This window comes from Aspergillus clavatus, genomic scaffold (genome assembly GCF_000002715.2).
Source record: "Aspergillus clavatus NRRL 1 1099423829800 genomic scaffold, whole genome shotgun sequence".
Taxonomy (NCBI): domain Eukaryota; kingdom Fungi; phylum Ascomycota; class Eurotiomycetes; order Eurotiales; family Aspergillaceae; genus Aspergillus; species Aspergillus clavatus.
This window is the reverse complement of record NW_001517099.1, coordinates 164,824-187,755: the sequence shown is the minus strand read 5'-3', so window position 1 is coordinate 187,755 and position 22,932 is coordinate 164,824. Positions and strand designations below refer to the sequence as shown.

The window sequence follows — 22,932 nt, the reverse complement described above, 5'->3', positions numbered from 1 at the left end:
AGTTCAAGCTTTACCGAAACGTCGTGAGGAACTACTGCCATCGATCTCAGGACACTATATTGTTCCAGCTCTTCACAGCATTGAACATGTCCTCCAAGGAGAATTCATCGCAAACCCTCCCAGGTCCCCCTCAATCTTCGGATCGCACGTCTCCCAAGTCGAGCCAAAATTCCGATGATGGGATACGCCGCAGGACAGGTCCCGTGGACTCTGACCTATCCCACTACGTCCATTTCGAAGACAACGATTCCTTCTTCCCGCCCAGTGAGCTTGGGGAGAAGCCATCGCATGAGGGCACAGAGCATTCCCATCAGACAGGAGAAACCCATCTTCCATATGTGGACTCATCTATACAAACTTGAAGCATGAATTGCGGAGAAGGCTGATGCGGACTTGCTTGGGAGTGGTCATCCCGATAATGCCATATCTACTCCGATATCCCAAGTGATCCTCGACTGACTGGAATCATAATGATTGACGATTTGATACGATGTATGTAATATGTAATATGGCTTGAAAATGCAGTTGTCATTCTTTGTTCAAATGCGGACGACAAAATGACTCTGTATGATACTTGATTTATTGCTCTGCAGATTGTCCAAAACCCTTCTTTAGGTGATATTCCATTTCTTTTTGTTCAGTTCCCCGGGGTAGTATCTCCGTGTCCATTTTTCGATCCTCGGGGTCAAATTGAGGTTATTATTATTACGAATCCAATGCCGAGATAGATGTAGTGACTGGCCCTAATCCGGTAGTCGATTTCTTAGGCCATAAGGTGACAGCCAAAAGTCAACCCGCCAAGTAATTTTGCAATTCACCAATCACGGATTCATTTTGTCTTATTTATGTGCTTTGGTATGAATTGACATGTAGATACTGAACTTGGAGTGATATTTTATTATTCTGTTTCTCCCTGAATCAACATAAGAGAGATACCCCCCCAATGATCTCTGGTTCTCCTGGCTGAACCTCGGCAAACATTCCAGCGAAGCCATCAATTAATTAACAGCCTCTTAAATCTTGATAGGCAAATCATAAAACCAAGCTGGATGAACAACCATCAATCTCCAACGTCTTCCTAGCATTTGCATGTAGCCTCTATCGGTATTTTCTGATTGAAAGGGACTATCAATCAACATCCTAATCGCCCACTCAGTGTGACCAAGGTAAGTGTTGCGCAACCCTCACCTCCCACACTGGTCACCCTCTCACCCTAATCGCACGACTTCAGGGCACCTAGCACTGCTTCACCTACTAGAATGAGAAGTGCAATAGCCTTGGCGCCCGTAGTTTCTTTTGCTCAATAGGACTCATGAAGCAATGAGTGATGTATCACTGCAGGGCTGCCATCGAGTCTCATCTGACAATCTCCAAAAGCTACCTATGAATTCTCAGCATCAGATGAGATCATAGAGATAATAGAGGGATTCCTAATTCAACCAGATCGACTGTCCTGTTACTGCTATGTAACTGCGACTGACTACTGACTACTGACTACTACAGTAGTACTCCGTACTGCTCCAATGCCGGCTCTGTCTTAGTGGGCTGCTTTTATTTTTATATTTTTTCTTCTTGGCTTTTTTCTATCGCTTCGTTTAGCCTTTTTTTTTTTTTTTTTTTTTTTTTTTTTTTTTTGGAACAGTATAACTTCTTGTGACTCCTTCCTCTCTTTTGATTACCTCCCATGCTTTCGAAATATCGCAGGGAGACAGAAAAAAACCCGCTGTCACTGGTCGTCCACTATGTCGAACTCCAACCCCGACGTCTATCAGACGCCACCAACGGCTATCAACAGTGATAAATCTCCTCCCCACACCACAACGAGCGACTTCGAATTGGCAACGGATAACTTGACTAAACGAAATGGCAGCCCCTCCGCTTATCCTGAAAAGGCGACTATCATTGAGGACAGCGAAGAATCAATTGCGGATGAATCGTCTAACCCAACCTACGACCATACTCACCGGAAGCTCAAGCCCAGACATATCCAGTTGATCGGTATCGGTGGTAGTATCGGGACAGTTCTCTATGTCCAGATCGGTAAAAGCTTGGCCAAAGGTGGTCCTGGTAGTTTGTTTATAGCATTTTTCCTATGGTGAGTTCAGGTGCTCCAGTGGTATATCGCATCCTCTTCCCTAAGCTCTGTGCCGCGACGAGGTTGCGCACCTTTGGTGTCTCGACACGGGTGGGGGGGGGGGGTTTTTTTTGCGTCAGACAAAACGATAAGTTCACTTTGATCGGGATTGCAGCACAAGAGAATCCGACAGAATGAATGGGTTGTTGAACTGTAACGCAGAGAGCGCAAATATCGGCTTGCTTGTCGAGATTTGCGCTACAGGACAGCGGAGCTCCTCCTTCGCACACCCATCTCCCCATACCACGATATCCTCATTCTCTTTTTCAAAGCCATGGAATCTTATACATATCTCCCTTCTAGGTGTTTCGTCATTTTGGCTATCACTGTTTGTACGCAATTCTCCCAATCCCAAGTTCTTGAACTTCCTATCCCCTCGCAATGCCCCCAGCAAACTGCCACCCCATAGCATCTTTCTATGCGTACGACTGAATTGCCCAGAAGCGCCAATTCCCGGTTGTGTTCTTCCTTTACCAGTCCTATGCACCATCCTCGTGGATCTTTTTTCCATCGCGGCTCCTTGGATATGTAGTCTATACTAAATGCAGGTTACAATCTAGGTCTAGCAGAGATGGTTACCTACCTGCCCATTTCGTCACCCTTTATTCGATTCGCCAGCCGTTATGTTGATGAAGCCTTCGGTGTTGCAGCCGGTTACAACTTCTTTGTCTTCCAGGCTGCTTTGGTCCCCTTCGAGATCACCGCGTGTAACATTATCATCAATTACTGGAGCGACGCGGTTCCAGTCAGCGGCATAATTGCCATCGTCTTTGTCCTTTACATGTATGTTCCTGCCCTTTGTGATCTCTGCTCCGCCCGGCTTGCCCGCAGACCACGTGGATATTGATTTTCTTGTACAATAGACTCCTCAATGTCTTTGCCGTGCAATGGTACGGCGAATCAGAATTCTGGCTTGCTTTGTCCAAGGTCTTACTGAGCGTGGGATTGATCATCTTCACGTTTATCGTGATGTTAGGCGGGAACCCGAAAGGAGACCGTTTCGGTTTCCGATACTGGAAGAACCCGGGCGCCTTTGCAGAATATTACAAGCATGATGATCTTGGCCGGTGGCTGGGATTTCTTGCGTGTCTCATCCAGGCCAGTTTCACGATTGCAGGGCCCGATTATGTGTCCATGGCTGCTGGAGAAACGGTCAGTCCTCGCGCTGTCTTGCCTAGGACATACAACACTATCTTCTATCGACTCATGGCTTTCTTCGTTCTGGGAGTCTTATGTGTCGGCATCCTCGTTCCCTACAATGATCAGACCATGACCGACGCATTCGCCAACGGCCTGCCTGGCGCAGCTGCGTCCCCGTATGTGATCGCCATGGACCGGCTGGGGATCCCTATCCTCCCACATATCGTCAACGGCGTGGTTCTGCTGGCCGCATTCAGCGCCGGAAACAGCTACGTATATTGCGCCAGTCGAAGTTTGTATGGGCTTGCTCTGGACGGCAAGGCGCCGCGGGTCTTTACCCGGTGCACCAAACAGGGCGTGCCGATCTACTGTGTGGGGATTGTCATGTTGATTGCACTTCTTGCGTTCCTTCAAGTGTCGAATGGCGCATCCGTGGTCTTGGACTGGTTTGTCAATCTCGTACGTACTACACCTTCATCTGCACTCTGATTTTTGGAACGAAATGGGCCCCCCGGGCTAACGCCGAGCAGGTCACTGCATCGCAACTCATCAATTTCACCGTCATCACCTTCACCTACACTCGGTTTCGCAAAGCCATGATAGTACAGGGCATTCCGCGGGAATCGCTTCCGTACAGGAGCTGGTGGCAGCCGTACCCTGCCTATATTGCTCTGGTTTCGACAACCGTCATGGCTTTTGTGGGTGGCTATACGGTCTTCCTCCCCGGGAATTGGGATGTGCCCACTTTTCTCTTCTCCTACACGATGATCGGAGTGTTTCCGCTCATCTACATTGTGTGGAAGATTGTCCACCGCACCAAATTCAGGAAGCCGGAGGAAGTCGATCTGGTGACGGGATTGGACGAGCTTGCAGAGTACGAGAGGAATTATATCCCGGAAAAACCGAGGTAAGAATGATTTAATCTTGAGTTGAGTGTAGACGTGGGGAAAGCTAACGATCTTGTGCTCAGCAACGCGCTCTCGAGGTTTGGCGACTGGCTCTTTGCTTAATTGGTCATTTTTTTTTCCCTACTAGAAAATCTGCTAGATTGTATATAATATACACCATTTATATGCCATGAGAATGAATGAAAACTAGTATATGTCAGACGCGTATATGTACATTTCAATTTCACGTATTCAACCCACCAAGCCCCCTCTACACCATATCCTAAAACCCCCCCCTCAAAATTAGTTCCCCTCGTCTCCCACCCCAGCCTCTCTCAACGCCTTCAACCGCGCCTGGTTCCGCTTCCCCAGTATCCGCAATGTATTCCGCTTCTCGACCTCGGTCATCTGCGCCCAGTTCCCGATCCGCGACAACGAGCCATCCTGGTTCACGACCAGCGGGCCCAGCGCATCGAGCTTGACGGTCGAGTCGCCGGCGCTCAGATCGATCTGCGTAACTTGTTCGGCGGACGAGACGTCGGGGAGGGCGAGGGGCGGGGGGTTTTGATTCCGTTCTTGTTCTCGTTCTTGTTCTTGCTTCTCAGGTTGAGATTGAGGCTGGGAGGGTGTGCTGGACTCGGCGGACATGGGCGCGGATGTGGAGAAAGGGTGTTCTTGGTTGTGGATGTGCGATTGTGATTGTGATTGTGCTTGCGAGGGCGTTGTTTGGTAGAGGTTGTAGGATGGACAGAGTGGGTAGAGCGCTGAGAAGGAGCGGAGGTGTGGTGAGGTTGTCGCGAAGGCGGTTGCGGTTGCGATTGTGGATGTGGATGTGGATGCGCGCGCAGCGAGGGAGAGGAGCGGGTTGAGGCTGAGATGCAGGAGGGTTGCGCGGGATAGGACCTTGAGAGACATGTACATGTCTGCAAAGGTGGATGGTCGAGGTGAGATGAGATGAAATGAGATGAGATGAGGGGGAGGACGTTTTGGTGGTTTGCGGGCTCTGAAGTTGTGGCACCGAGAGGGTTCTAGAAGGATGTTGTGCGACGGGTTGAGGTTGAGTGAGTGAGCTTATTGTTTTGGGGCCTCTTCACCAACAACATTCTAACATTATATATATATTCCTGAAAGCATATGGGCACAATGAAAATAAAATATCGATTATAGTACAATTCTACAGTCCATGTTGTTGGTACACTACGACTGAACGGATGGCTCAGAGTCACCGAAACCACCAATTGACCTGGAATCGGGTTAGGAGCGAGCAATACTTCAAAAGAGGATAGGCACTTACCGATGCAGTGACACCTTCTCCCACTCCCTTGATACTATGCCACCATCCTTTCGGGATAAATAGCCCATCGCCGGCTTCTAATCTCGCTTCATACCCTCCATCCGTCCCGGTTCCAGCATCACCCAGGCCAACATCGCTCCACACCGCCTGTTCCAACAGCGCCCTCTCCTGCCCCTGCATCATCTCCTCCCCCCGAAAGACAGCCGCCTCGCGGTTCCCGCTCCGACCCAAACGCCGCCTGACCGATGCGAATACCCTCTGTCCGGCATCTGGAGGCAACAAACGGACCACCTTGCGCCCAGCAAGCTGGACGAAGAGGTTCGGATTCGGGTCACGGTGTAAAGGCGTGTACGTGGGCGGATGGCCGATCCATACGTTCGTATCATAGAGGTCGCCTTTGTCTGCTTGTAGAACAACCTCGGGCGTGGGGAAATCGGCCCGAAGCACGGATGGAAGATCGAGCAGCTGGCATTGCGCCAGGTATAATCGGGCTCTCTGCGGCTGGCTCTCTGCTGTGCGCATCCATTCCAGGAACAAGGTCAACGGAGCGTGGAACTGCCGGAAGCTGAGCTCGTTGGCTTTGGATGGTGGCTCAAGGGAGAACTGCGTGAGTTCGAGCGGGACGAGCGCATCACTGGCATTTTCTTCCAGATACTTCGTGTTCAATTGGGCGATCTTGCAGTCTGGGGAGGGTGACGGTTGGAACCATCGCTCAAAGGCTGGGACGTCGCGAAAGTGTCCGCGGGGGAAGAGAACGGGAATTTCTGGTCGGAAGTACCTCTCGCGGAACACTTCTATCCGGGCATCTTGGAGATATTCTAGAGGGCGGTATTGGCTTTCTGGTGTCGCAGATACCACTGGGCTGTCTGTGGAGCTGGACAGGGATCTGGATGTGTTGCTGAAAGCATTGGAGAGAAGAGCGACACATGACGGTCGAGTCGACACCCGCACGTTATGATGAGAGAAGGACCATCGCTGAACCTTCATTCAGAACAATTATTCCAAGCAGTTACTATGCTTGAAGAGAGATTAATTGATCCTTATGATAAGCGATTTTTTTTTAATTTTTTATCTTCTGTCAGACCTAAGGCGCTGCCTTTAATGAACAGTTCGATGTCTGAAAATTGGCACTGGACTAACGGACGGAGCTATTGACATTGTACTCCGTAGGCGCAGTGGATCCATCCTACCAGCCCCATCCTACCTAAGTACATACTACATAGTACGCCAGTTCCGCTGCCGTTCTCTGTTGACCCGCGGCCATCGCTCTTCCACGGTAAAAAATATAGGGGTGGTGTACTCCGTACAGAGTATGTCAAGAATCCAGCCAAAATTTCAAAAATGTCAAATGACAAGCTATTATTTTCCTAACAAATGGTAAATATCATGTGAAAGAAGTAGATACCATCCTATAACTTAGTATACTAGGAGAGAAGCATTTCAAAACTCAACCAATCAGGTTATATAGAGTACTCTGTCACCTGATTCCAGTACCTTGTCAGGAAAAAAGATCAAAATGACATGTCATTTTGACATTCTGACATTTGACATTTGACATTTTGATATTTTGATTTTCACCCCTACTTCCACCATTTCCATCTCCATCTCCAACTTACGGACCGGACCCCGTTTTCTATGTGGAGAACTGGGGATAGATGATCACAATGCATATCTACCGACTTTCTCACTTGATTGCGACAAGATGGACCATCTCATCGGCAAAGCACTCATCTCAAGTCTTTTTCATCGATCTCCCCTCCGGATTCGACAGGGGTCATGTTGCTCATGCATGTCGGATCATAAGTACGATCCCGCGCGACACGGAGCTCCCTCGGGTCACACTCTGTCCTCCAATCCTTCAGTCGTCAAAGAGCCGAGGCGCTGCAGCTAGACCTACCGATTCCCTCACTTACTGCCTATGCAGTATGTACTCCGTAGACCATGCTAGCCGGCCAATTCTCATTTGTGAACACTGAGCAAAAAATAGTTATACGAACTGAAAAACTTGTGCAGAAATGTTTTTGCTGGGCTAACCCACTGGCCCCGTATATATAGGACACTAAAGTAGTATCAGGCTCTATACTCGCTATGGCCTCTCTTCCTTTACTACCCTTATTACTGTTTATCTATCCTTCCTTCCTGGTATGAATATGCTGTTGGACCGCTGGACCTGCTAATTGATCCTACCCTCAACACACCCCGAAAAGAAAGCATGATTTCTTCGGTAGCGAAAATCCATAACCGTCATATATACGGTAAAGATGCCCACACGTACTATCCTGTCCTGGCGATTGGGGCAGGCGAGTCCGGAATCGCCACTGGATGTCGGCTGAAAGAGGCGCTGGGCTTCGATCAGTTTAGAATCTTCGAAAGGCAGTCGGGCATTGGAGGGACTTGGTGGAGCAACCGCTACCCGGGGGTAGCTTGTGATGTGTATGTGCGCTGTATCACTCTTTGAAAGCTCCTATCTCAACCTGAAGCCTATAGACCGGCCCTACTATACTCGTTCTCGTTCGCTCCAAAGAAAGACTGGACCACGCTGCGCCCTCCTGGTCCAGAGATCGCTCAGTACCTGGCCGATGTTTGCGAGAAATTTGCCATCGTCGACAAGATCCAGCTCAACACCGACGTGAAAGAAATGCGCTGGCTGGAAGGTGCTGAAGAGTGGGAAGTTACACTGTCCCACCTCGTTCCTGGCACCGGGGACTTGTCCCAGGAGGAACGAGATGCCCTAGTGATTCGAGAGGGCGAGCGCAGCGTGTATGTCAAGACTGAGGTTGTGCGAGCCAAAATTGTTGTCAGCGGTGTGGGCTGCCTGGTGGAGCCAAAGACATGGCCAAAGAACATTCCAGGGATCGAGACTTTTGAGGGTAGAGTGGTTCACACTGCTCGGTGGAAGGAGGATATTGACCTGGAAGGGAAGAACGTGGTCGTTGTTGGCTCTGGCTGCAGTGCCGCGCAGGTCGTACCTGTGCTCACCAGACCAGAGTCGAAAGTCAAGTCCGTCACGCAGCTCATGAGGTCCCCTCCATGGTTTATGGCAGAATTTTTGTCAGTCGATGCACTTGATAAATGGGAGAAATATACGCCGTCACTTTTCAGGAATGTCCCGGGTCTCACGTTCAGCGCAAGAGCTTTGTTGTTCTTTCGGCTGGAGTGGGATTTTATCAGGATCTTCAAGGACAACGGTCTTGCCCGGCGGCTTCGATCCAAACTGGAGAGGGAGTTCCTGGAGCACATGCACAGTAATGCACCCGAGAAGTATCACGAGATCCTGACGCCCAACTACAGCCTCGGTTGCAAGCGGCGAATTGTCGAATCGCACTACTTTGACAGTATACATGCGCCCAACTTTGAACTGACGACGATGCCCCTGGCTAGCGTACAGGCCAAAGGCGTGACGTTAGGACCAGGAAAAGTCTATCCTCCAGGTAACAAGGATGCGACAAATGAAGTGAAACAGGTACCGGCAGATGTTATTATTCTGGCCAACGGATACGAGACCAATAAATGGCTTCATCCCCTGCGAGTCGTCGGCAGGGGCGGCCGAACGCTAGACGAGATCTGGGAGGAGCGCGGAGGAGCACAGGCGTACTTAGGCATTGCCATGGATCACATGCCGAATCTCTTTCTTTCCTTTGGCCCCAATACCGCGACAGGTCACACAAGTGTGATTTTCGCGATCGAGAATGCCATCAACTACTCGCTGAACTTTATCAAACCCATTCTGGACGGGCACGTCAGTACCTTTGAGGTGACGGAAGAGGCCGAGCGGCGATGGACCGATAAGGTCCAAAAGAGTCTTCAAAGCACCGTGTTCCGACGAGGCGCCTGCACAAGCTGGTATCAGTCCGATGAGGGTTGGAATTCATCCACCTATCCGTCAGTCTTTCTCTCTCTCTCTCTCTCTCTCTCTCTCTCTCAAGTGACTACCTGTCTATATCAATAACTGACTTGGTGTTTCTCTATAGGTTCACCCAGATCGACTACTACTTCAGATGCACATTCCCTGTGTGGCACCACTGGACTGCCAGATACACTCCGAAAGGTCTCGCAGCTCAGAGGGTTCGATCTGGGCTCAAGAAGGTAGCCCTGTTGGCAATCGCTACCGGTTTGTTCTGGTTGACGAAGCGTCCGCAGGATATCAATCTATTGATTCAGTTGGCTGTTGGTCTCCGAGGCTCGATAATTACGGGTATTCGAGATGGTTTGCTGCATGTTCATCGGATGCTCTCATAAGGGTAGTAGTGTTGTAAATTTTTGAGCTTTTGTTTTCAGTGTCGATTCTGCATAGTGTTACTTACTCTATCTATCTGTCTATATCAATATTCTCGAATTTATCATCACTATCACTTATATCCAATATTAATACCTAGGTACCTTACTTATCTAGTAGCAGCGTGACACCGATACTATGAATACAATGATTGGCCCTGTGCATTCTGGGGAGACGGAACCCCCGCGCAGTATTCCCAGCCCGCCAAGACCACTGCTGAGGAATCTCTCCGCACTTCTCTCTGCCTTCGACTGCACCCAACAGCCTGATCAGCCCCTACTGGGAGTGTCTATCATGGCTTCTGAGTCGTCGCAGCTTGATATTACCACCCCTCAGGCTGGGAATCCAGAACAGGATGCCACCCTGGGTGAAGAGAGTGCAAAGAGGAAAGCGGAACAGACCAACGGAACTCATACGCGCACCAAGCGGAATCGCTACATATCCATTGCCTGGTATGATCCCGAATATCCCCATTCTATTTCATCAGGGATCATCGACTAGCGTTAGCACTTGATCATGATGAGGCTGGTTCGACTTCGCTAACAGCGGGTCTGTGGCTCTAGTAATGAATGCAAACGGCGCAAGATCAAGTGCAATGGCCAGGTGCCCTGCCAACGCTGCGGCCATCTAAATCTGGAATGTTAGTGCTTTCATATGTCCAAAGCAGATGTCATATATCTTGTCGTCCTCATCCCTTACGTTGTTGTAATAACTCTGTTGCCATAGGTCGATATGCGCCCAATTGCTGCAATAATAACTTCAAGGACTCTGAGTATGCCTCTCTTGTTCTAAACTCAACGACTGGAGACTAACGTTACTATTTTTCCATGATCAGGGAGTTCCGGTCGATGAAAGATCAGATCACAAACCTCCAGGACCAAGTGAACAATCTGTTCACTAGCCTCAATGACCTTCGCAGCCATAAATCGTCCCTCGACTCACCAAATCTCGAGAATCTCTCTCGAGATGGCTCACAGTCGGTTTTCACCCCAATCCACACGGCTCCCGTCCGGCCTCGTATGCGACACCCTCGCTTCCACGGACCCACCAGTTCGGCTTTCAACTTCGATGTCGCCAGATCCAGTCTTCAAAATATGGGCATTGCACCGGCCGAAGAAGTCATCAACGACGACCTGATAACAGCACATGCCACGCCAGCCGGCTCACCGCCAGCCCAGCACGCGGTGTTCGCACACCCCATACATCCAACCAAAGATCCAATATGGGCAATCAAACGAGAGGAGGCTATACGACTATGTCATGTCTACGAGGAGGAGGTTGGTATTATGTATCCACTCGTCGACATCGAAAAGGTGACCCACCAAGTGAACCTGCTTTATACGTTTATGGAGGCGGCGATGCGGACTGGGTTTACGCAGCGAGCCCACCCAGGCTCGGATGCCTTTCATGATGACAACACAAATCTTCTGAAGATGATCCTCGCTATCACATTGATCGTGGAAGGAAGCGGGCAGAGTGAACTGGGCCAACGATTATACATGAGTGTCAAGCCTGTCATTGAAGCGAAGCTTTGGGGCCCGCTTGACGTTAAGACCATCCAACTCTTTGGCATGATGGTATGTGTCACATGAGCGCAGTACCCTTTCCCCTTTCTGACCTCGTTATAGGCGACGTATCATTTCCACACGGATGATGACGCCATGGCCTACCGTGTGATTGGTCTCGCCGCACGGATGTGCCTTGAGCTGGGACTACACCGACGGGAGGCGTTGATGAAATCCTTTCCGAATGAAGATCAGTGGTCTGATGTGACCCGGATCTTCTGGACAATCTACAGCCTGGATAGACGTTGGAGCCTCGGCACAGGTCTACCCTTTGTGATTCAGGACGAGGATATTGATCCGAATCTACCTGAGCCGGTAAGTCTTGTTGGACAGAAGGTCCTTTTTTGCCCCCCCCCCCGTCCATTCACTAACGTAGCCAGGTTGCATCGTTACCTTATTTGAGGTGTATGGTGTCCTATAACCGCATCAGCTCAAAGATCTGGTACTCCGGACTTGGTTCGGAGGGTACGACAGATGTACGGAGAGACGAAATTGGTTATTTGGACTACCAGGTCCTCCAGTGGTATAAGCAAGTTCCGGATGCATTGAGATTTTATCCTGGCGAATCTCCAAAACACGTCGAGTCGGCAAGCCGAGGCTTGCGGCGGTTGCGAGTCCTCCTATATCTGCGCATGAGCCAACTTCGGATCCTAATTTATCGGCCAGTACTACATTCATCGGCGAGCATTGCAGAAGACAAAGGCCACGCCCAAACCGTAGTGGACGTTGCCAAGGACACGGTCCGAGTGCTCACCCAGCTCAATCATACTTCCGACATCTACCGGAGCCAGCAGATCACTTTCAACTACTTTCTTGTAGCTGCTCTCGCGGTGCTTTTCCTTGCCGTATGCCATGCGCCGAATGAATTCAACCGACAGGTACGGGACGAGTTCTACATGGCTCTCGATCTCATCAATGGCTTCAGCACCAAATCCTATGTGTCAAAGAGACTGTGGAAGACGATCAAAGGCCTTCGGATGATTGGAGAGCGGCTGGGTGTGCTGGCGCGCCCCTTTGGATCGGATTCAAACGACCCACATTCGACAGCGGCCGTGGCCATGGCTGGCCTGGCCGGTCACCCCATCGAGGATCTGTCGGTCTACGGCCCCATGAATGGGGTGAACGAGCTGGGCAATAGCCCCTTGAACGGGTTGCAGATGAGCCATGAGCTCACCAACCTGTTTGAGGCTGTCGGAGGATTCAGCAATTTCATTACATCCGGCACCGGCGCCGAAGGCATCAATGGGTTTGTGGGCCATGATGGCGAGATCCAGAATACGGGTGAGGGATTATCGGGCGTTTTTGGTGATGAGGGAGAGCTTTCACGGGTTATCAGAGAGCTGTTCTGATATTAGTACGTAAGTGCTGGCATTATATATAGCATGTATACATTATGATCATTGCGCCGGCGAGGTTGATTAGCATTATCATATCTTGCAGAAGCTTACCACGTCGACAGTCAAGTCGATCACCATGATGCAGATACATATCTGTCTAGTATCTGTTCTGCGTTTCTGTAGATATAAAACCTTCAGGATGGATATTGTCACGTGATTTGTATCCAGCCATTGCGCTGTCTGACTTTGACTCTCCCTCGCATTGACCAGCGGCACAACCAGATGGACGGCCAAGCTGATTATCGTGCAATGACCATCAGTTTGAACGACGCAGAAGAATTGTTATCCTCGTTATCCTGACTTCCCACCGACCAGAATTCCCCACCAACAGTCGCGAAACCTCACAACCACAGCAACTTCGTTTTTTTCCCACCGCCCCACGAGCCTAAACTCGGAACCCCCTCTCGACTCCGTCGATCGACCACTGCACGAGAAAAGAAGACCAGAGCTATCTGGCGTCGTCGGACGCTGTGAGAATTACTCTCGTCGATCGCTGCGTCTGGAGCTCGTTTGGATTGATACTTTGGAGTTGCCACCAGGAATTTACTGGATGCCCTCGACCTCTGTGTGAAGAGACAAAGGATTGATTGTGTTAGTGGGGGAAATTCCACCTTCAAGCGCCATCGCGTCAACGCTTCCTCATCGCACAACGAATCCCGACATCCCGCACATTGTCATGACCCTTCGAGCCAAGTAAACGAATCGGCGAATTTTTTTTTTCTTTTTTTAACAACCTTCACTTTCGAAATCTCGACGGCAGACTTCCAGGCCTAGATACGGCCCATTGCTATTTGGCGCCCCCCCCCTCCCCTCCCCTTCTTGTTCCTTGGTCTAGCAGGACAACTCGGGCTCGACATCTGTGCCCGATCGGCTTCGCGTGGAGGCATAAAAGCGAAGAGCACGGCCGCTGTCGTCTTCGATCGATCGACTCCCTTTCCCCTTTTCTCTACCCCGTCGTTACCTCGGCAACGTGTCGAGAGAGACAGGTTCGGCGTTGGCCGACGGCCTGGACAGGCTGGATCTGCGTCAACTGTCTGAATCAACGGCCTCATCGTCCTCAGAGTCCGGCTCGTTCGACATGTCGTCTTCGGAAGGGGCCCCGGAGTCCTGGATCTCCTCGTTCTGCTCGCTGATGGGCCACGAGTTCTTCGCCGAGGTGTCGGAGGACTTTATTGAGGATGACTTCAATCTCACCGGGCTGCAGTCGCAGGTGCCCATGTACAAGGAGGCGCTGGAGATGATCCTGGACGTGGAGCCGGAGGATGACGAAGACGAGGAGGAGGAAGAGGAAGAGGAGGATGAGGATGACGAGATCCTGGGCGACGAGAGACCGCCCGGTTACCGCAGAGCGGGCGACCGGCGGCACACCCGGGTGGCCAGCGACCTGAGTGTGATTGAGAGCTCGGCGGAACTGCTGTATGGCCTGATCCACCAGCGGTACATCACCTCGCGGCCGGGTATCCAGCAGATGCTCGAGAAGTACGAGATGCAGCATTTCGGCACCTGCCCGCGCGCCTACTGCACCGGGTGCAAGGTTCTGCCGGTGGGCTGCTCCGACACCCCCGGTCAAGAGACGGTGAAGCTGTTCTGCCCCAGCTGCCAGGATCTGTACACTCCCCCCAACAGCCGGTTCCACTCGGTTGACGGCGCCTTCTTCGGGACCACGTTCGGGTGTCTTTTCTTCATGACCTTCCCCGACCTGGACATCTCGCCGCGTCTCGACGCCCCCGTGTCCTCGCACTCCGCCGCACACGCCAACATCCAGTCCCGCGCGTCCGGGTCTCTGACAGCTGGGGCCAACCGCGGGATGCCGGAGGGCACGCCGCAGAACCAGCCGGCCGAGATCAACGGCATGCGCACCATCAGTTTCTGCCCGGGCCTGGGCGCCGGGCGGATCTACGAGTCGAAGATCTACGGGTTCCGCGTCTCGGAGCGCTCCAGGGCCGGTCCGCGCATGAAGTGGCTGCGGATGAAACCCACGGATATCCGTGATCTGGATGAGATGGCGCGGTACCAGGCCGTCCACGGCACTGGCCCCAACGACGGCGATTCAGAAATGGGCACTACGCCGGGGACAGCACAGAGCGCTGCGGCGATTGCAGCACGGAAGAAGGCGCCCATGCGGAGACGTCGGCAGCATCCTGACCAGATGAGCATCAACGGGGCGGAAGGCTGATTGATGAGGAACTGGGGGAAGTAGGAGTTTTTTTTTTTTTTTTTTCATCCAGAGTATGTCACTTGTGCTTTGTCGATGGATGTGGATAGGGAATGTATTGCTCCAATGTTGATTCCTTTTGCTTGTTCTATTTAGTTTTCTTATTCCACTTTGGTTCATATCTACTGATGTTTTGTGTGAGTGTGTCCGTGAGGTGGGTAGAAAAAGAGAGAGAGAGAGAGAGAGAACGTCTCAAGACTACCCCTACTCATAGGGAAGATCTCATTCATATTCATGGTCTCAAAGGGAAAAAGGCTAGTACTCTAATCTCCCGGGGGGAAGGAAAACATAAAAGGTTCATTGATTTCCTCCGATCCTTGGCTATCTCTAGTTCCTTTGACCTGCATCAAGGCGTCGTCGTTGATTCCTGTGTTATCCTGCGTTTGTTTCTTATCCATTTCTTTCTTTCCTTCCTTCTTTCTTTCTTTCTTTCTTTCTTTCTTTCTTTCTGGCATACAGCTTGTCAAGTTGGCGAATAGTAATTCTATCAGAGGGGAAAAAACAAGAAAATCACATGGTCCGGTTCTCTACTTTTAACTCTCTCGCTTGCGGTTCATGGTAGATTTCTTAGCACTATCTACAGGAGTAGATATTAGATATGTTTTGGATCGACAAATTACTCGGCGATTGTCTGTTCCTGGGAAAGGGGTGGGGGGGGGGGACACTCTCAATACTGCTACTTTACTATCCACGAAGAGAGTCGTTGAAGCCATCCCCTTATCCAACTCCTAGAATCGGCTACATCCGCATGCACACTGCGTCACCCGCGTTCGGTTGATATATACTCAACGACTCCTGTAGATCACTTCCCGAGTCCACGAGAAGCCGATTAGAAATGTCCGGCGTCAAGACTCAACCCTGACACATGGGACTGAGACACTGTAGGCTGTAGCCGTGGAGGGGACACACTAAGTAGATAGGTAGGTAGGTATGTAGGTACTCGTCTACGGAGTACTCCCCGATCCCATACATACTCCGTACATGATACATAACACGGTGGACCGTTCTAGACGAAGCAGCCTATGAGTGGTGACTGGTCACTGGTGAGTGTCATTAGGTAGTCTCCGGGAGTACCTTACCTACTCTGTCTGTACTCTTACTCTTTTTTTCTTGACCCTCACGACAGTGACAGTCTGACAGTCTGACACAAGTCGGGAGTCGGAAGTCGGGAGTCGGAAATCCCGTCGTAATCTTCAGGATGGAAGCCATTTACCATTTACCCAATTTAAACTTTGGGATCTTGGAACGGGGGGGGGGGAGGTGGTGGAGTGAATGGGAACGATCAACGGAGGAGGGGGGGCAGTGTGACAACTGACAAAGTTAGTTCAGTCTGGCGACTGGCGAGGGAGTCGAGGTTCTAGCTGTAGGCGTACGGAGTTTCGAAATGAAAACTGGCGGGTTCGAGTTGAGCCGCTTCGGTACATTCTCTCGCTAATCGCCTGGATGGATGACAAATTGTTGGTCAGAGGAAGTCGCCATTCTCTATAGCCATACCCAAACCCAGACCCCATCCTCCCAAGTCCCAAGTCCCAACATAATCAATGCAATAACCCACTCCAGTCATCACTGTAAATGTGTGAGAACTGTGGAGCTGCGACTGAATTTACTGGCTCTCTACCGTGTATAGTCAATAGTGTACACTGCCCGTCCACAAGTTCGAATGGAATTAAGGTCGCACGGTTCTAGGCAATTGGTTGGGCAAACTAGAAACCAGGTCGATCCGCATAGTTTAGTCGACGCCGACTAGTTCAGCCCCATGTAACCCGTCTGGCTCGACAGTGCGACATTTTCCCCCTAATCCCTTCTTGCCCTGGTCAAGTCGAGAGTCGAGACTTGATCACTTGAGTCATTATTCTCAGGGTGGAGGGTTGGAAGGGAAATTACGGATTAGACCCAAGCTATGGAGTTTCTAGATCTCAGCCTCGAAGGGGGCATTCGGGTTTTGATCCTCCCATGTCCAAGCCGATGGGCACAAACAACATCCATTCTAGCGAAGATTCGAATGGCAAAAAAAAAAAAAAAAAAAAAAGAACCTGTCTGACTCTGAACTGAACTATATTGCAGATAAGTAGATAACTAAGAGAAATAAGAAAGAAGGATTAAAACAACGAATTCCACAGGAACGGATCGTCAGCATTCAGTTTGGCAAGCTTAATTCCAAATCTGGACGCCGCAAAATCCTTACATTGAGGAACAAAAGCTGTCACGGACGGATGGGCTAAATGAAAGCTAAGGATGCACTGTCACTGTCAGTCTGTCAGTCTGTCACCTAAACCTTTGTCAGATTTGAGACTCCGCATCGTCCGCATCATCCGCATCATCCGCACAGACATAAGGCTGAGGGCTCTATGATTATGAGCCTAGTGTCTCAAGAATATTGGTGCGAGCGTGGCTGTAAGAGGTTCATTTTCACCCTGTATCTGGCTATCTGTATCTGTCGAACATCAAGCCCCACGGACAACGCCAAAAGGAGATAGCACGATGCTCAACGCTACTGGCCGAAGAAAAAGGAAGGGGAAAAAAAAAGTGAAATTAAACGCAAGCTCGTACTTGACAGGATCTCTGGTTGGCTTGCACCCAAAACTTTGCCCAAGGGCTCAGGAGTCAAGACTCAAGACTCCAGGACCAACTCGGAACGGCAACACGGTATTCGTCGATCCGAGTGAGTCAATTCCCGTCGAACGCCGCGTTAAGTGTCGTCGACAGTGGTGGCAGCCTAGACGAGTCTTGCAAGTGATTCGATGAGCGAGGCAAGAGGCGTCAGTTGTAAACTTGTATTGTAGTTCATTCAGTGTGTTGCCTGCACCCCCAAGAGGTCTGGACTCCTCATGGATTGGACAGAATGAATCAGACAGAGAAGGAGGGGGGATGTGGAATTAGAAATCAAATGTGTCCCTCCACGTCGGTCAAATTCCGCGTTCGGAAACATGGACTGAAGGATACATACAGATAAGGATATCGGTTGATTGATGAATATGGAATTATATAGAGAGATGGCGTGCAGATTGCAGGGAGCAATATTGTTCATTCTGTGCTTAAAAAATAAAAAAAAAATGAACAGCTAAACTGGTCGTAGCTTGCTTCATAATAATGAGTAATCTTGCTGCAGAATATGCACAGTAGGAGCTTAATCAAGTCAAAATCCAACCTACCTTGTGTGCACTGTGCACTACTTTCTACGGATAGATAAATACTCAAGAACGATCCCGAGTGCCGGGGACGCTGATCACCTCGAAAGTCGAAAGTGTCACACTCATCTCCCTTCCCCCCATCCATTTACCAGAGATAGCAGTTGGGTACGAGATGAACATTGGAACATCCAAATCACCGACCATCAATAATGTCACACAAGGCCAATCCTCCGTAGATCGGATTGAAGCCCAGAGCCCAAGAGCCAAGGTCGTAGCTCGTAGGTCCATGCCTCTCAAGGCCACCCACTGGTCTGCAAATCCATCAATGGGGAACGAACCAGCTCCTCTTCCCAGTGGTCCATGTTCAATGCACTGTACCACATCAGGCTTGAGCTGTGGAGGCGCAGCATGTCGGTAACTTGCTATAACTATTATTATACTACTACTAAACTATATACTATATAGCGAGTAAGTACTAAGTAGTATCGATGGGGAATAACCATGCCATGGTCCATGGTAGTTCGTCCTTTTTCTGCGCAGGAGCTCCACCCCAGTCACTTTCGAGAAATTCCAATATCTCAGTAAGAGTCGGTAGCTGCTCGGGCCTATGAGAAAAACGAGTTGTCTGAGACGAACAAATCAGAGCATTTTGTTGGTTTGATCCTGGCGCTGGGAACCTGCAGCGGTACGGACTACGGAGTAGTACCTAGTAGAGGACGGGTTGCGTCGGATTGGAGTATCGTATGCAGCAGCAGCATTCATTCATTCAATGCTCTGTGCTGTCTGCCTGACTCTGGAAAACTCTTTTATTTGAACAAAGTATTGTATCGACTGCACAGAGTCACGGAGTATCTAGGGTAATGCTTATTGTTCTTGTTCTTGCTATCTAGCTATTATCCGCAATTTCCGGGAAGGAGCGCCGATACTGACTCCTTCAAGAAAGCTTCGCTGGATTCATCAAATCATTGGACTATAAGATAGAAGCTGAGGATACCTGGAATTGTCTAGGAGATTGATCCTTTCGGAGCACGCAGCCAGATGGGATACGGAAAGGTCTTGGCACATGCGATGGTATCATGGTAGTAGTAGTAGTAGTAGTAGTAGTAGTAGTCTAAGTCAAGAGGATCAATCCCAATCAGCTCTTGAGTCTTGATAGACTAGGTAGTGGGCTAGAAAGGTACTGACAGTCTGACGGCACTTGAAAAAAAAAAAAAAATAGGTACCTACCTAGAGACCCTCTATCTAGAATATTACCGGATTGATGATGTTATTGGAAGGAGTATCTACCTTAGGTATTGATCGTGTCACGAAATTACACCGGTGGTTGCGTAACAGAGACGACGCACCCAGTGATGTAAATTCTCGACCTGATTGTGGAGGGAATTTGGGGGCCAAAAAGTAAAACAAAACAAAACAAAACAGAATTAAACTCATCAACTGGTGGGACCGGCGTCAGAGGTACTAACTTATCCACTTACCACCAATCAGTAGCTCTCTCCCGTCACGGGCTCTCGGACTCTCGGAGTCGGAGGAGCCAATTGCCGTGGGTCCCCCCGTGGTTAGTGCCTGGGATACCGGTAGAGACGATCAATCATGGAGATAAACATGCAAAGTCCGACGATGAAGGAAAAGAGTCACTTAGGTAGATAGTAGATTCGAATAGATCGGTCAATGGAAAGCATTCTAATTAAACCACAATTCCGAAGTGAGAAATGAGCAGAGAAGAAGCTCTTGGTTTCCGTCTCCATCCTGTAAAAATGTAACCCCAGCTCTTGATACCAGCCGCAAGTGAACGCCCCGAGTAATGCATCTATAAATTCGCCCGCGAGTACCCCATGGGAACCTCCGCAGGCCCCAAACGTCTTGTTAAAGAAAACGAAGGTCGAAAAGGACAAAGGAGAAGAGTAACAGCACAAAGAATGCACAAAGCAAACATTGGAAACAGCGCATCCAATCAAAGAAAATATATATCGTAACAGGTCGTCAAGAAGGTAAGGTAGAGAGAGAACTCGTGGCTTGGATAATCCAAATAACAGCCACCTAATCACAACAGTGGAAATGAATGCGGAGAGCACGGGTCCGATTCAGGTGTGAGTGGACACCCGAGGAGGGACCCCTCTGCCGGTGTCGACGGAGTGGAGTGGTCATCGGCGAAGATTTGTGAGAGAGATGGGATCTGGTGGACAACTATTAGCATCTTGGCTCACAAGCTATAATTGACCAACCGAAGAGCCACATACAGATATGTTGGATTCAGCAGAGTGGTGAGGAGCCGGGCACAAGTCAATACCAGCCATGGTTGCGTAGCTCATGCTGAAAGGGTTGATGATCTCTTCATCCGCGTATGTGTGAGGCCGCTTAACAGGCCCTGAAGCCATTGTGGGCGGCAAAATTGATGGCACGGGTGTACCGTACTCGCCTTGGAATGACGACAAGTCGCTGTACGTACTGGCGATAGAGCTGTACACCGGCGACGGCCCATAGGTGGACTGTCTGTAAGGATCCAGGTGTGGATAAGAGGGGTAGGAGAACACGGGTGGCGGCGACGCCGACAATTGCCGTGTGCATTGGTGAGAGAACATGCCACTTCGCTCATCCTGGCTCCCGTAGCAGTCGTATGGAGGCAGGCGCTCTGTAGTGGAGTGGTTGTTCGTATCGGAGCTCGACTTCGAGGATCGGTTGTTTCTGGCCCGAGTCTTGACGGAATGTGTCTTGGGTGTTTCCGTCTTCCCCGGTGACCGTTCTGGAGATTCTGAGGCTGAGGCAGCTCGCTTCTCCAGATCCTCCAGACGACGCTTCAACTTCTTCCCTGAAATGACGAACCATGGTCAGAAGGGAAACAAGCAGATGTGCTAGGCAAAACGAGAATGTAACCTACGGTAATTTCTTTGAGCAATGCGATTCTGAATACGGCGACGCTCAGCAAGATCAGAGATCTTGGTCCAGTCCTCGTTGGGGTTGGCATTAGGGCTGAAAGCACTGCTAGTGCTATGGTTGGATGAGCTTCTCGAGTTCGAAGACTCGTTGTATGGGTTGTTGGAAGAGCGATGCATCCTGAAGAAAGAGCAAGGTAGAATCAAATGTGTATATTGTCGGGGTATAGTTGCAAGTAGGGAAGATATATTGTAACTAGCAAGCACGTTGAAATAACTTGAGTTGGGGAAGATAGAGGGGACTTGGAGGATATCTATATCGAAGACTGGTATAGATTCACGAACTGAGCCTTATGATTGTCTGATCAGAAACAGATCATCCAAAACTCAAAACAAGAGACAGGAAGCATCCAGCGTATTTAAACGAAGACTGAGCCTGGGGTCGATCAGCTGGAGAATCAGGCGTATAGCTTATGGACTGCTAAGCCCCCGGTTTCCAGACCGAAACCAATTCGTGACGATGAATTGAACCGTTTTGATAACAGTTCTTGTCTGTGCTCCGAGGGAATATTATTTAATTTGATTTTTAATATTTTAATATTTCTTTTTTTACTTTTATTTTTTTATTTTTCTGAACTATTTCACTTTTAATTATTATGGTATGATTTTGAATTGTTCAGTAATCTATTATCATTTGTCAGTTTAGAGTATTATTATTATTATTATTTTTTACTTTTTTTCCCTCGTCGATTATTTTTGGAGGAGGAGGAGGGGTGAGTGGAAATACTGTACCATGATCCATACTTCTTTACCTGCTCGCCTTCTGGGGCAAACACCACCTGCGCATGGCATGGACTTGGAAAACCATGTGTTGGTAGGGGACTTTTCCCGAATGGATGCACAGATGTACAGGGCTGCGTCACGACTAGTAATTATCAAAATCATCAACATGGCTAGACCATATTAGTGAGCTGAAGGAATCTCAAGCGTGTGAGGCTGTTTTAGAAATTAGGCCGACCCCGACGGCCGAGCGTGGATACCTACTGGAGAGAGGAGGCCTAGACAGACAAGGGTTGAAGGGACAGGGACTGGGAGAGAGGGAAGGGAATTCAGGCAGTGCTGGCCTGCTGGGTCTTTCTGCCCCAACAACAGCCCCTCCCCCCTCCTTCCTGACCATGACCATGTGGTTCTAGTCATCACATTATTTGATGTCGCACAGGAATTCCCAAGCGTGCTCTGGCAAATCATCGAGGGATGTAATCTGCCTTCTCTGTAGGGGCAGGATTGTTTCAAGATGCACCATGCAGCAGACGCACCCTGGAACATTCTTGCAAGTGTGCTTCGAAAAATAGAAGCATGGTGCTATCTTGGCTTGAGGATCGTAGTCCGCGCGGAATGCCTGACCATGCATGTTGCGTTTGCAAAATGGTTCTATCAGGACATGCACAGTATGCACTCAATTACAATCAATGTCTTGATTTGGCAAAGCATGGAGGTACTACCCAGATATTGGACCAAGTCCTGATAATATAATTATTGGTTGAGTTGACGACTTGATGGAATCCCATAGCGATCGATAAGCGTCCTATGGTGGAATTCGAGGGGAGGTTGAGAAATCTCTCAAGTCATTCGCTAGATAGATACATGGTTCATTTCATCCTTCGGATACCTGGCGCCTTCCCCGCTATTGATTGGCATTGCGAATCTTTGCTTTTGCTGCACAAGGCTGCCCTCCCAAAGTATCCCTGGTCTGCACCACGAGGTTGAGGTTACTCCAAGGCGACGAGTGGCTTCTACGATACGAGTAACGCATGTGAGCTAATAATGGACTTCAATCCAATACAGTCCAACAACTCAGAATAGAGTGGCCCGCAGTTGAAACAAGAGAAGCGGACAGCATGTTGGGTGGCTTGTCGTTGCAAGGAGGGGGCTGAATCAAATGAATAATGTACATCATTTGTGGATGATGTCTTCCATGCCACAAGTTCACAACATAGAGCATCCCCCCATAAAATCATAA

At 49.6% G+C, this 22,932-nt stretch overlaps 7 protein-coding genes across 7 annotated transcripts, besides 19 other annotated features; 4 read left to right on the top strand and 3 right to left on the bottom strand.

Moving 5' to 3' along the window:
- Positions 1–1,601: 1,601 nt before the first annotated feature.
- Positions 1,602–1,635: a microsatellite.
- Positions 1,603–1,635: a microsatellite.
- Positions 1,636–1,742: 107 nt separating this feature from the next.
- On the top strand, positions 1,743–4,185 carry ACLA_045550 (putative general amino acid permease (Agp2); the record flags this gene model as incomplete). The annotated part of the gene is made up of 4 exons (XM_001271515.1): positions 1,743–2,070; positions 2,683–2,917; positions 2,998–3,733; positions 3,805–4,185. The coding sequence occupies 4 exons, from the start codon at positions 1,743–1,745 to the stop codon at positions 4,183–4,185; spliced, it is 1,680 nt and encodes a 559-aa protein (XP_001271516.1).
- A 279-nt stretch (positions 4,186–4,464) lies between these two features.
- On the bottom strand, positions 4,465–5,082 carry ACLA_045540 (uncharacterized protein; the record flags this gene model as incomplete). Its single annotated transcript, XM_001271514.1, has 1 exon — positions 4,465–5,082. One exon carries the CDS (start codon positions 5,080–5,082, stop codon positions 4,465–4,467), a length of 618 nt encoding a protein of 205 aa, XP_001271515.1.
- Positions 5,083–5,102: 20 nt separating this feature from the next.
- Positions 5,103–5,135: a microsatellite.
- Positions 5,136–5,383: 248 nt separating this feature from the next.
- Positions 5,384–6,442, bottom strand: ACLA_045530 (putative JmjC domain protein; the record flags this gene model as incomplete). The annotated part of the gene is made up of 2 exons (XM_001271513.1): positions 5,384–5,404; positions 5,456–6,442. 2 exons carry the CDS (start codon positions 6,440–6,442, stop codon positions 5,384–5,386), a joined length of 1,008 nt encoding a protein of 335 aa, XP_001271514.1.
- A 539-nt stretch (positions 6,443–6,981) lies between these two features.
- Positions 6,982–7,023: a microsatellite.
- Positions 6,982–7,026: a microsatellite.
- Positions 6,985–7,015: a microsatellite.
- A 641-nt stretch (positions 7,027–7,667) lies between the features above and the next one.
- Positions 7,668–9,694, top strand: ACLA_045520 (flavin-containing monooxygenase; the record flags this gene model as incomplete). Its single annotated transcript, XM_001271512.1, has 4 exons — positions 7,668–7,888; positions 7,943–8,886; positions 8,929–9,337; positions 9,427–9,694. 4 exons carry the CDS (start codon positions 7,668–7,670, stop codon positions 9,692–9,694), a joined length of 1,842 nt encoding a protein of 613 aa, XP_001271513.1.
- Positions 9,343–9,378: a microsatellite.
- Positions 9,348–9,378: a microsatellite.
- Positions 9,695–9,869: 175 nt separating the features above from the next.
- Positions 9,870–12,645, top strand: ACLA_045510 (transcription factor domain-containing protein; the record flags this gene model as incomplete). Its single annotated transcript, XM_001271511.1, has 6 exons — positions 9,870–10,183; positions 10,295–10,371; positions 10,458–10,503; positions 10,567–11,308; positions 11,360–11,611; positions 11,677–12,645. The coding sequence occupies 6 exons, from the start codon at positions 9,870–9,872 to the stop codon at positions 12,643–12,645; spliced, it is 2,400 nt and encodes a 799-aa protein (XP_001271512.1).
- Positions 12,646–13,771: 1,126 nt separating this feature from the next.
- Positions 13,772–14,869, top strand: ACLA_045500 (casein kinase II subunit beta; the record flags this gene model as incomplete). Its single annotated transcript, XM_001271510.1, has 1 exon — positions 13,772–14,869. One exon carries the CDS (start codon positions 13,772–13,774, stop codon positions 14,867–14,869), a length of 1,098 nt encoding a protein of 365 aa, XP_001271511.1.
- Positions 13,951–13,998: a microsatellite.
- Positions 14,870–15,068: 199 nt separating the features above from the next.
- Positions 15,069–15,095: a microsatellite.
- Positions 15,096–15,305: 210 nt separating this feature from the next.
- Positions 15,306–15,358: a microsatellite.
- Positions 15,307–15,358: a microsatellite.
- A 459-nt stretch (positions 15,359–15,817) lies between these two features.
- Positions 15,818–15,847: a microsatellite.
- Positions 15,848–16,057: 210 nt separating this feature from the next.
- Positions 16,058–16,086: a microsatellite.
- An 829-nt stretch (positions 16,087–16,915) lies between these two features.
- Positions 16,916–16,940: a microsatellite.
- A 262-nt stretch (positions 16,941–17,202) lies between these two features.
- Positions 17,203–17,234: a microsatellite.
- Positions 17,235–19,118: 1,884 nt separating this feature from the next.
- Positions 19,119–19,150: a microsatellite.
- Positions 19,120–19,150: a microsatellite.
- A 284-nt stretch (positions 19,151–19,434) lies between these two features.
- Positions 19,435–19,463: a microsatellite.
- A 620-nt stretch (positions 19,464–20,083) lies between these two features.
- Positions 20,084–21,092, bottom strand: ACLA_045490 (bZIP transcription factor; the record flags this gene model as incomplete). Its single annotated transcript, XM_001271509.1, has 3 exons — positions 20,084–20,215; positions 20,280–20,848; positions 20,918–21,092. The coding sequence occupies 3 exons, from the start codon at positions 21,090–21,092 to the stop codon at positions 20,084–20,086; spliced, it is 876 nt and encodes a 291-aa protein (XP_001271510.1).
- Positions 21,093–22,932: the final 1,840 nt, after the last annotated feature.